We start from the raw sequence: 12,768 nt of genomic DNA, 5'->3' as shown, positions 1-12,768 counted from the left end.
AAAAAAAATAAAGCTGGTGAACTCGGGGGCAGCCCGAACTTCACTGCAGCTGCTGTGCTGTCTGTAAACTCCCTGGGAGAGGCCAGGCCAAAGGGATAATCGTGTTGCTAGGAGATGTGCTTCACAGGGTGGCCGACTTCCTGGAGGACCTCTCCCCGGGCTGGGAGGCAGGTCAGGGCAGGCGGGGCCTGAACAAAGAGGCTTCTGGAGCGAGGGATACCCGCCAGCCAACTGCTGCCGCCTCTGGGGCATGGAGCGAGGGTGAAGCGGAGGCTCCCCTGGCTGTGTGCCCCACCTTCTGCCATGTGCCTGTCTTTGGGGTCCCGCCGAGAAGAGAGCCCACACTTCTCCCCCGACCACACAGGAGTGGCCGCCTTGGCAGGGAACAGCTTTGTGCTTCTGAAGGAACAGGTGGGCAGAGGCTGCCCCTGGGTACCCATGCGAGGCTGGCGGCTGAATGGAAGAGGATTCTCAGCCCCACCCTTTGCCAATTCCAGCCTTTATGGTGCCCCAGGGACCCAGAGGTTTCCCTGGAGACTTGACTGCTTCCAGAAACATTAGACACGAGAGCCCCAGTTAAGCCCTGAGCAGGTCCCCATCTGGCCTCAGTATTCTCACCTGGAAGGACAGGACGGAACGCCAGCCTGCGAGGAGGGAGCATGGGAAGTTACTGAGGCCCCACACGGAGGAATGCAAGGCACAGGGCAGGGGTTTGATCAAGTCCCTTATTCATCCAAAAGCGGGGAAGTAGGCACCTCCCATGGGCCCAGCTCTGTCTGGGCATGGCTGCGCCCCATCCTGCTCTGGCAAGGCTAATCATGCTCAGGAAGATCGAACACGAAGCAAGGGAGCTGCAGACTGTGGTGGGGCCGAGGACCTGGATGAGTGCTGGGAGTGAGAGTGGTGGGGAACAGACGGATGGAAAGGAGGGACCCCACGCAGAGCAGAAGAGCTTCCCAGGCCAGGGACACGGCACACATCAAGCCCTTGAGGCTGGGAAGCACCTGCCTGATGTGGCCGCAGTTGGGGGTGGGCAGGCGGAAATACGAAAGGCTAGGGTGCAATGGGCTCCTGTGGGCGCCTCCATTTTCTTGCCAAATGCTAAAGGCATTTCCTGTGCCCTGTGAGTTCTCAGGGATACACAAGGTTCAGCGCAGACAGGAAGAGAGACTCCAGCTGCTTAGGGGATGAGCATGCTGCACCCCAATATCCACAGAGTACAGGCCTGGGGCAGCACTCTCCCAGGTCAGGGAAACAGACAACTTCTGGGCATGGCCAGAGCTGCTCTCCTGAGATGAGGAAAACCACATCCGGTCACTTTACCTAAAACCAGCAGCACAGGTGTGGGTAGGAGACGGGAAACCTCACACTCTGAGAATAGCATGGGTATCAATGTAGGGGTCTTTTTTTTTCTTTTTTTATTTGAGACAGAGTTTCGCTCTTGTTGCCCAGGCTGGAATGCAATGGCACGAACTCGGCTCACCACAACCTCTGCCTCCCAGGTTCAAGCGATTCTCCTGCCTCAGCCTCCTGAGTAGCTGGGATTACAGGCATGCACCACCATGCCCGGATAATTTTGTATTTTTAGTAGAGACGGGGTTTCTCCATGTTGGTCAGGCTGGTCTCGAACTCCCGAACTCAGGTGATCTGCCCGCCTCGGCCTCCCAAAGTAATGGGATTTCAGGTGTGAGCCACTGCACCCGGCCCAATGTAGGGGTCTTGAGGAACCCCTCCTCTCCATTCCTGCTGGCCTGTCTAGGGCAGACCTGGGCATCGCCTGTCTCTGACAGAGGAGGAATGCCTGGGACCTGCCCAAGACAGGTCAGAGGCCAGCTCCCATGAGAGCAGCATCCTGGTCTCCTTGTGGTGACTGTTTAGGGGCCACAGCCTCCCGCAGGGCAGCAGGGGTGAGGCTGGCTTCTCCTCTTGGCAACCCAGCTCCTGGCCTGTGGTCGGAGCTCAGGATGGGAGCAGTGATGGAACCAAGTCCCCGAAAGGAATCGAGTCTTCTTCCTGGGTGGCACAGTAGGGCACCCACTCGTGGGACAAAGCCCTCAGAATTAAGACCCATGGGGACAGAGGCCCAGCCCTGCCACTGACTTGCCAGGGATCCCTGGAAGGGTCCCTACCCAACTGCACCTGGGGCCACCTGGGGTCTCTACAAATAGACCACTTGCTTGCTGCCCCCACCCTGCCTCAGATGCCGGCATTGAGAAACGAGACCCAGGTGGAGGGTCTTTGCTTCCAGGTACCTGTGAGGTGAGACTCTGGCTGCATGTGCTGTTACCTGTCAATTTGGGACAGAAACCCTGTAGTAGGTAAAGAAGCAAGGTGTGTGTCAAGACAGTCCTCGTGAAGCCCCTCGGGGAGGAATGTGGGGAGAGGGGCTCCCAGCACCCCAGCCCTCCGCCAGCCCTCCCCACTCCGCCCCCATCCTCACCCTCGTAGCAGTCGCGGACAGTGCCGAAGTACACGTAGTACTGGTCGTTGGTGAAGAAGAGGAGGCTGAGCCAGGAGTCAAAGGCGTAGATGGGCACGATGAAGAGGATGCGCACGATGTAGCGCTGCTCGTTGGGGCAGCTGTAGCAGCGCAGGTGCATATAGATCTGGGGGCAGAGGTGTGGGGTCAGCTGGGGACCCTCCTGTCCGCAGGGACGGGAGGGCAGGTGGGCTTCCAGCTCTGCCACCGACTCATCTGTGACCCGATGCACGTGACCTAGCCCTGAGCCTCAGAGCCCTGCTCTGCAAAATGCGGATGACAAGACTTGCCTCCCAAGGCCATTGTGAGACTCAGACCAGCGGGCGTGCACAAGGCTCGTGGAGTGCATGCAGCAGTGCCCCCAGGGCGGTCTTGCAGGTGCAGGTGGCGGTGAGCCCACACCCCTGACCACAGGAGGGCCAAGGACGAGGATGGAAATCCAGTTTCCACAAGCTCCCCAGGGGACCTCACGCACAGGCAGCTCTGGGCCATCAGTGTGTGTGCCCTTTCCCTCTGCCTCACTCCGGCTGTGACTGTGGCAGCACTGAGCTAAACCACTGCCACCTGGGTTGCAGCCCTGCCCCGTCGCTTAACTTATGGCAATATAGACGCGGCCCTCACTCTATGGCGGGTGGACACACTTCCTGGCTGAGTGGCTGCAGGCATGTCCTCAGGTTGTGCCTCCTCCTCCCATCTGGTAAACAGAGGCAGCACCACTGCCTACCTCACCAGGAAGTTAGGAGAATGAATGCTACTTTTAGGAAGCAGAGGAAAAAAGTAAAAGCTACACACAAATGCCAAGAGCTGCTCTACCACAGTCCTCAGTCCCGGCAGCCCCTGGGTGTCTCGTCCCAGCTCTCATGACATCACACTTGGCCCAGCCGAGCCCTGGGCTGGGGAGGAAAAGAACAAAATATTCTCCATCTGCTATGAGCGAAAAGCCTTGGACGCAAATGGGTTCTAAAAGGGATGGGGACACAAGGCAGCTGGCAAGGGGCTGACTGGGGAATGCGAGCAGACTCGCCCTGCCCCTCTCCACTGGACCACCTTCAAACCTCTGCAGGCCACCAAGGCCCGTCCCAGCCCACATCCGCCTCCTCTGGGGCCACAAGTATAGGCAGATGGGAGACTTGACTTCTATCCCAGTCTGCCACCAACTTCCAAGTGACCGGGCTAGTTCCTCTCCCCCTCCCTCTCAGGCTCTCCATTTTCTCATCTGCAAAGCGGTCCCTGTCCCTGTGCTCCTGCAGTTCTAGGCTCTCTGTTGTTTAGGATGGACACGAGACTAGTTCCAGCCAATGGAAGGTGAACAGAGTGATGAGTGTCACCTCTGGCTGGAGGTGGTTAAATATATAGAGGGCCTTCACACACTCCCTGCTGCCAGGTGTCAGATGGGCGAGGCTTGAAGCCAGAGCCACACATCGGAACCTGCGCTGCACCGGGCCCTGGGACGTGGGCAAGAAGGCGACTTCCTGGCACACGCCTATAGTCCCAGCTACTTGGGAGGCTGAGGCAGGAGAATTGTTCCAACCCAGGAGGCAGAGGTTGCAGTGAGCCAAGATCGCACTACTGTACTCCAGCCTGGGTGACAGAGTGAGACTGTCTCAAAACAAACAAACAAACAAACAAACAAGAAGTAGACTTCTATCGAGGGAAGCTTCTGAGAACACAGGGCTTACCTACTACTGCAGCACAGCCTGGCCTAGCCTAACCCACACTCTGTTGGGCCAGGAACCTTTCTGGACCCTTCTAGAGGCCCCCTGCCAGGCTTGGGTACCTGGTGGCATGTGATGAGCAGGGCTGTCCACACAAAGAAGCCAGAGATGGCCTGAGCGGCAGTTGTCATCAGGAACACAGGCTGCTCCATGGCAGTGGGGCTGCCCTCGGGGATCACGGAGATGCTGGGCGAGGCTGCTGCGGTCGTGGGCGATGCTGGATCTGGGGCCAGCACAGCCCCCCTCACTGTCATGGTGCCCGGCAGCAGGAGGCTCCCTGAGGGAAACCTTTGCAGAAAGTGACAAGCTAGCCTAGAGAGAAGAAATTGCAATGTGAGTCTCCTCCCAGGGCAAGTGGTAGCATTGGAAAGAATCTTCCAGGTCTCTCCACCCACCTCCTGACCATGTCTGTATTGACCCCAACCATCACCCTGTCCCAGCCAGCCTCTCCCCTGGATTGATGCAACAGGCCCCTGAGCAGTTTCTCTGCTTCTGCCCTTGCCTCTAATGACCAGTCCCCACTCAGCAGGCTTGTGAGCCTTCCAAGGATTAGCCAGACCAGGCTGCCCCTGCTCAAAACTCTCCAATAGCTCCCAGCTCTCCCAGAGTAAAAACCATAGTCTGCGCCCAAGGACTCAATGGGACCTCCCGGCCTCTATGATCTCAGCTCCTACAGTTCCCACTTCCATCCTCAGCTGCAGCCACGCTGGCCTCTTTGCTGTTCCTTGAACATATTAAACCTGCTTCTGCCACAGGGCCTTTGCACTGGCTGTCTCTGCTCAGTCAAATAGCTCCCTCCCACCCTTCCTTTAGGTCTCTACCTTGACCACCATGAAAACATGTCAGCCTCTCCCAGGTCGGGCATGCCTGACTCCCTGCTTTCCTTTCTTTTCCTCCAGAGCACTCATTACGTCGACACCACCCGACTAACTCGATTCATTCATGTATTTATTAACTGCTCCCCCCACCCCACCTAGAATGCAGGCCCCCTGGGGACAGCGGCTCTGGTTGGGACTATACAGGCAGCACTGGGAACCACGGGCACACAACAGAAATTCGGGAGCTTCCTGCTGGGCCTGAACATCTTTATACTCTGGAGCCAGTAAAACCACTTTACTGCTGAGGCCTCCTCCGAGGGCTTGTGTGCGTTCTTCACCATTTCTCCCCCTTTCCTTAATGGCTGACCCACTCCCCATCATCCAGCTGTGCTGTTTCGGAGACTCTGTGGCTCCTCCCCAATCTGTGTACCTCCAAACTCTCATCTTTTAACCCAGCTCATGTGCCACCCCTCCTGAAAGCCTGCCTGCGCACCTTCTCCAGTTCTGAGACTTCTAGCCATTCCGCATCCTCGAACACGCGGGTCTGTTACCACTCACATGTTCATCCTCCTGCCTACTCTTTGAGGCAAGATCTCACACCCCCAGCCCACTTATAATACCTAACTTTATTATTATAATTTTGAGACAGGGTCTCGCTCTGTTGCCCAGGCTGGAGTGCAGTGGTGCAATCTCGGCTCCCTGCAGCTTCCGCCTCCTGGGCTCAAGTAATCCTCCTGCCTTAGCCTCCTGAGTAGCTGGGATTACAGGCATGTGTCATCACGCCTGGCTAATTTTCTAATTTTTTGTAGAGATAGGGTCTCCCTATGTTGCCCAGGTTGGTCTTGAACTCCTGGCCTCAAGCAATCCTCCTGCCTCATCCTCCCAAAATGCTGGGATTATAGGCGTGAGCCACTGTGCCTGGCCTATCTACTGATTTTCACTGTTTGTTTCCAAAGATTGTGAGGTGCCTCACAGTGAAACAAAGAATAGTGGGTGGAGCCCTCATGAATGAGATTAGTGCCCTCATAAAAGGAACCTCAGGGAGCTGCCATGCCCCTTCTACCACATGAGGACACAAGGAGAAGGCACCGTCTCTGAACCAAAAAGTGAGCCCTCTCCACACACTGAATCTGCCAGCACCTTGATCTTGGACTTCCCAGCCTCCAGAACTGTGAGGAAGGAGGCAGTTGATTTATGGGATTTTGTCATAGTGGCTCAAGAAGACTAAGGCAGGAGCCTGGCTGCACCCTCTACCCACAGCCCTGATGGGGCGGCCCTTTCAGTACAGCCACCTGCTGACAGGCTGGTCGATGCCATCCAGCAAACACCTCTGCCCAAATCACCAACTCTGGCAATAACCTGCAATGCAACCAGAGGAACACCGGACAATTTTAAAAGATGCAAAGTGCGGTGTGTGGGCACTGCGGAAAGAGCCTGGCTGGAGCATGAGCACCAGCTCCCCCGCCAACCAGCCACGTGGGTTCCCTGCTCCAAAACTGAGCTCAGAAAATGAGCGAACACCAACCCCGATCATCTCGGTCTGAACCCAGAGGTCAACCTAGATGATCTCATGGTCCCTTCCAAATCCGCAAGCTGGTATTCAAGTCAGAATATCCTGACACCGACGGAGGTTTCCCTGGGCCTTCCCGGGTGCGGCGGCCTGCAGCCTGGCCCCGTGATGCAGAGGATCCTGCGCCCGCTGTCTGTCTGCACTGCTCGCCTGCGCCCCGGCTCCTCGCCAACGGCCGCAGCATCTCCGCCACCATGTCGGCTCTTAGCTGTAAGCGTGCACCCTAGGAGAGCCCTTTACATTTCTGTTTTCCCACACATACGTGATCTCTTAACACACCAATCGAGACACGAATCCAGATTAAAACTCAAAACTGGAGAAGGCGTCTATATAAAGAAATTCAAAAATGGAGAAGGTGTCTATATAAAGACTGGTGGCAAGCTTTGAAAAAGAGACACAGTGACAAGTCCAAGAATAGCTCCTGTAAGTATGGTTGCAAAACTGAAAACCAGTGCCAGAAATATTTCTTGAAAAAGACTTGGGTTGTAAATCATCATCTTTGTCTATCATCCCAAATTAAATGAATAAACATGGAGAATTGTGGGGGGACCAAAGGAAGTACAAATAACGCCCAAATCTTCACCTTCCAAGCCAGGTGCAGGGGGGATGTCGAAGGCTGTTTTGTTCATGACTAAGGGCAGTGTTGAGAAGCCCCCAGCTTGGACTCCCAGGCAGAGGGGCAACCCCAGGGAGCAGACCCGAGCCAGGGCTGGGATCTGGGTGAAGGCTGCAGGCCAGCTTCCTCCTGCGGCTCTGCTCACTCACATAAACATGCCCACTTGGCATTCAGGGCCCCTTCACGTTCTTCACATAGGTCATTTATTTCACAAGAGGAAATGCACCCAGAGATGTGAGTGACCTACCCCCAAATCAGAGCCAGGACTCAAGGCCAGGTCCTATCAACACGTTGTCTCCTCACCTCCTACAAAGTGGGGGGACCTAGCTAAGCCACCCTTCCTGCTCCAGAGCCTCTTAACAAGACATGGCTATGCCCATCCTCCCATAGCCTCCAGACTCTTCTAGCAGGAGGGGAGGCAGGTCCCCCCAGGGTGGAGGAGAAGCCACCATGGCTGGGAGTGTTTCCGCAGCCCAGCCCATGCTGGCCACGTTTCTGCACCGGGGCCAATTCATAAACAACTTATTTTACTCTTGGGCAACCCCGGTGGTTTACAAAGCATTTCCTCAAACATTATCTCATGTATTTTCTCAAGGCAACTTTGAAGAAAGTAACATTATCTCTATCTTAGAGATGAGGGAAAGCGATGCAGAACTTGGTTTTACAGCCATCCAGGGTGGCAACAATTCAAGGGTTTTCATAATTCCCCAAAATACTTAAAGCAATATTCTGGCTCATAGATGCATGGTCCCCAACACCCAAGAGAACAGGTGCAGGCAGCTGCTCGAAGGCCCAGAGCTCGCCTTACTCCCTGGACCCAAGGCAGCAGACAGAGGCTGTCAAACATACTCCCAAGCCAGTGACCACAAGGCCAGACTCTGCAAACTGTTCACAGTGTGTTGGGGCTGGGGTAGGGTGGGCACTGGGATCTGACCCTTTCACACTCTGTACAGGCACCGACCGGGAAGCTACCTGCCCAGGTACCACAAGCAAGCAGGACGTTCACCTGGCACAGCCTGTGGACCTTGGGGAAGCAGGGGCAATGCCGTCTGGTGCAGCCTCTTTACTCCCATGGGGAAAGGGGTGGGGAAGGACTCCATCCATGTCTCCCCTTTTCCAATGCAGTCCATGGAAACAGATGAGGCTCAAAATTCCAGCTGTTCTGGCAGGACCAGATAATGCTTTTTTTTTTTTTTGAGACAGAGTCTTGCTCTGTTGCTCAGGCTGGAGTGCAATGGCATGATCACAGCTCACTGTAGCCTTGACCTCCCTAGGCCCGAGTGATCCTCTCACCTCAGTCTCCCAAGCAGCTGGGACCACAGGCATGTGCCACCATGCCCCCAATTTTTTTTTTTTTTTTTTTGAGACAGGGCTTCGCTCTGTTGCTCTGTTGCCTAGACTGGAATGCAGTGGCGTGATCTTAGCTCACTACAACCTCTGCCTCCTGGGGTCAAGCCATCCTCCCACCTCAGCCTCCCAAGTAGCAGGGACTACAGGCGTGAGCCACCACGCCCGGCTAATTTTTGTATTTTTTTGGAGAGATGGGGTTTCACCATGTTACTCATGCTGGTCTCGAGCTCCTGGGCTCAAGCGATCCTCCCATCTTGGCCTCCCAAAGTGCTGGGATTACAGGCATGAGCCACCACAACTGTCTCCCATTATTTCCCTAATTGACCAAGTTTTAAACTTCTGCCAGGAACATGACAGAGGGCCCTGATGGAAGATGCTGAAATCACCTTTCTAACAAGTCCTGAGGCCTCTGGACTCCATGCCAGGCACCGGCAGACCCAGCCTCAGCCTTTAAGGTGCTCCAAGCCGCTCTTCATGCCTGCTCTATGCCACATGCAGGAGTGACCTGGAGGCCTCTTCCCCTTGCACTGCTGAGGTGAGTGTCCAGCACTACAGGAGCCTAGAACAAGCATCGGGCTTGGGCAGGCTGGGAAGGGGGTCAGGGAAGGCTTCCATGTGGTGGGGACATAACCAGGCTTCTGCTGAGTCACCCAACAGGACTCCCACTAGACTCCACCACGTGCAACCTGCATGGGTACTTCTCTCGGAGCCTCAGTTTCTTCATTATAACATTTCAGGAGAATTACATAATTAACAAGGGACAGTTCTAGGTTACAGAAGTCTCATTAATAAATGGAGAAAGGGCCCAGAGAGGTGCCTCATACCTGTAATCCTAGCACTTTGGGAGGCCGAGGCGGGTGGATCATGAGGTCAGGAGATCGAGACCAACCTGGCTAACACGGTGAAACCCTATCTCTACTAAAAATACAAAAAATTAGCCGGGCCTGGTGGCAGACGCCTGTAGTCCCAGCTACTGGGGAAGCTGAGGCAGGAGAATGGCATGAACCCGAGAGGCAGAGCTTGCAGTGAGCCGAGATCGCGCCACTGCACTCCAGCCTGGGTGACAGAGCCAGACTCTGTCTCAAAAATAAGTAAAAAAATAAAAATAATAATGGGAGCCGCGGCGGCTCAGGCCGGTTGCCCTGGCACTCGGGTGGGACCTGGCCAACTTGTTAAAATAATATATATATGCCAGGGGGTGGTCAGTTGTAATCCAGATTTGGAGGCGTGGTAGGATCAGGGAGGCCAAGGTGGGCGGATCACTTGAGGTCAGGAGTTCGAGACCAGCCAGGGCAACAGAGTGAAACCCTGTCTCTACTAAAAATACAAAAATTAGCCAGACGTAGTGGCATGTGCCTGTAATCCCCAGCTACTTGGGAGGCTGAGGCGGGAGAATCACTTGAACCCGGGAGGTGGAGGTTGCAGTGAGCTAAGATCACACCACTGCACTCCAGCCTGGGCAACAGAGCAAGACTCCATCTCAAAAATAAATAAATAAATAAATAAATAATAAAAAACCTTAACATAAACCCTTACACATATACACAAATTAATTCAAAATAAATCACACATTTAAATGTAAAATGTAAAACTCTAAACCTTTTAGAAGACAGGAGAAAATATTTGAAACCTAGAGATGGACAAGTGTTCTTAGACTTGACACCAAAAGCATGATCCATAAAAGGAAAAAATCGATAAACTGCAATATAGGAAAAGTAAAAACTTATGCACTATGAGTAAACGAGCCACAGAGTGGAAGAATATATTTGCAAGTCACAGATCTGGTAAATGACTAGCATTGGGAATGTGTGAAGAATGCTCAAAAAGCTCCATGGGCCGGGTGCGGTGGTTCACACCTGTAATCCCAGCACTTTGGGAGGCCAAGGTGGATGGATCACCTGAGGTCAGGAGTTCGAGATCAGCCTGGCCAACATGGCGAAACCCTGTCTCTACTAAAAATAAGAAAATTAGCCAGGCGTGGTGGCTGGCGCCTGTAAGCCCAGCTACTCAGGAGGCTGAGGCAGCAGAAGCGCTTGAACCAGGAAGGCAGAGGTTGCAGTGAGCCGAGATCGTGCCATTGCACTCCAGCCCTTAGGGGACAGAGCAAGACTCTGTCTCCAAAAAAAAAAAAAAAAAGTGCCACGGTAAAAAGAAAACCAGACAATCCCACTTGAAAATAGGCAAAATATATCAACAGACATCTCAGTAAAGAAGAGATACACAGCAAATAAGCACATGGCACAGTGGCTCACGCCTGTAATCCCAAAACTTTGAGGGGCTGAGGCAGGTGGATCACTTGAGGCCAGGAGTTCAAGACCAGTCTGGCCAACATGGCAAAACCCTGTCTCTACTAAAAATACAAAAATTAGCCAGGTATGGTGGTACACGTCTGTAATCCCAGCTACTCGGGAGGCTGAGGCAGAAGAATCGCTTGAAGCCGGGAGGTGGAGGTTGCAGTGAGCTGAGATCACACCACCGCACTCCAGCCTGGGCGACAGAGCGAGACTATCTCCAAAACAAACAAACAAACAAACAAACAAAAGTTAAACATCATTAGCCAGCCGGGCACGGTAGCTCACACCTGTAATCCCAGCACTTTGGGAGGCCGAGGCAGGCGGATCACGAGGTCAGGAGATCGAGACCATGGTGAAACCACGTCTGTACTAAAAATACAAAAAATTAGCCGGGTGCTGTGGCGGGCGCCTGTAGTCCCAGCTATTCGGGAGGCTGAGGCAGGAGAATGGCATCAACCCGGGAGGCGGAGCTTGCAGTGAGCCGAGATTGCGCCACTCCCCCCCCCCCGGGGGGCGAGAGAAAACACCACCCCATAAAAAAAAAAAAAAAAAAACATCATTAGCCATTAAGGAAATGCAAACTGAAAAACTGAAAACACCTTCACGTCCCATACCTGGGTACCAAAAAATATATACCATATACCTATAAAATAAAAAATACTGACAATATCAAATGCTGGCAAGGATGCAGAGAAACCTGATCTCCCATACATTGCTGGTGGGAAGATAAAATGGTGCAGCCACCATGGAAAACAACTTTGGCAGTTTCTTTCTTTTTTTTTTTTGAGTCAGAGCCTTGCTCTGTCGCCCAGGCTGGAGTGCAGTGGCGCCATTTCAGCTCACTGCAACCTCTACCTCCCAGGTTCAAGCAATTCTCTGCCTGTGCCTCCTGAGTAGCTGGGATTACAGGTGCCCACCACCACGGCCAGCTAATTTTTTTATTTTATTTTAATGAGACGGAGTCTCACTCTGTCGCCCCAGGCTGGAGTGCAGTAGCATGATCCCGGCTCGCTGCAACCTCCGCCTCCCTGGTTCAAGCTATTCTCCTGCCTCAGCCTCCTGAGTAGCTGGGATTACAGGCATGTGTCACCATGCCCGGCTAATTTTTGTATTTTTAGTAGAGATGGGGTTTCATCCTGTTGGTCAGGCTGATCTTGAACTCCTGACCTCGTGATCCGCCCGCCTCGGCCTCCCACAGTGCTGGGATTACAGGTGTGAGCCACCGTGCCTGGCCCCGGCAGTTTCTTATAAAACTAACATGCATTTACTACACAACCCAGTAATCACTGTTTCATTCTACAGGAATGAAAACGTATATTCACACAAAAGCCTGTACACAAATGTTCACGGCAGCCGTATTTGTAATCATCAAAATCTGGAAAGAACCATGTCCTTCAACAGACAAAAGGTTAAACAAACTCTGGTACATCCAGACCATGGAATAGTACCCAGCAAGAAAAAAGAACAAATTACTGATACACGCAAGTGATCTGGATGGATCTCAGGGGCATTACATTTTGTGAAACCAGCCAGTCTCAAAAGGTCACATACTGCATGATCCATTTACGTAACATTCTCAAAATGACGAAGCTATAAAGATGGAGCATGGTGTAGTAGTTGGCAGAGGACAGTGACAATGATGGGTGGGGGTGTGCAATTTTAAAGGGGTACCAGAGGAGTTCCTTCCAGGTGATGAAATAGTTTGTATCTTGATAGTGGTGGTGGTTACATGAATCTACATGTGATAAAACTGAATAGAACTACACATACACCCTACATGAAAATGTAGAAAACTGAATAAGGTCTGTACTTCAGCTAATAATACTGTTGGGCTGGGCATGGTGGCTCACGCCTGTAATCCCAGCACTTTGGGAGTCCAAGGTGGGTGGATCATCTGAGGTCAGGAGTTTGAGAACAGCTTGACCA

General features: G+C 53.2%; 1 protein-coding gene across 7 annotated transcripts in view; it reads right to left on the bottom strand.

Moving 5' to 3' along the window:
* TMEM184B (transmembrane protein 184B) overlaps nt 1-12,768 on the bottom strand; it is a 52,692-nt gene that overhangs the window by 22,785 nt on the left and 17,139 nt on the right. For all 7 annotated transcript variants that reach the window (XM_032139900.2, XM_032139898.2, XM_032139892.2 and 4 more), the window contains exons 2-3: nt 4,257-4,506; nt 2,441-2,606 (exon numbers count right to left, since the gene is read on the bottom strand). In XM_032139900.2, coding sequence (XP_031995791.1) covers nt 2,441-2,606; nt 4,257-4,448 — 358 coding nt within the window. In that variant the 5' untranslated portion in view covers nt 4,449-4,506. The remainder of the gene's footprint in view (nt 1-2,440; nt 2,607-4,256; nt 4,507-12,768) is intronic.

The sequence above is a fragment of the Hylobates moloch genome, unplaced genomic scaffold (assembly GCF_009828535.3).
Source record: "Hylobates moloch isolate HMO894 unplaced genomic scaffold, HMol_V3 SCAFFOLD_19, whole genome shotgun sequence".
NCBI lineage: Eukaryota > Metazoa > Chordata > Mammalia > Primates > Hylobatidae > Hylobates > Hylobates moloch.
The sequence above is the reverse complement of the archived record's forward strand: the minus strand, read 5'-3'. Positions and strand labels throughout refer to the sequence as shown.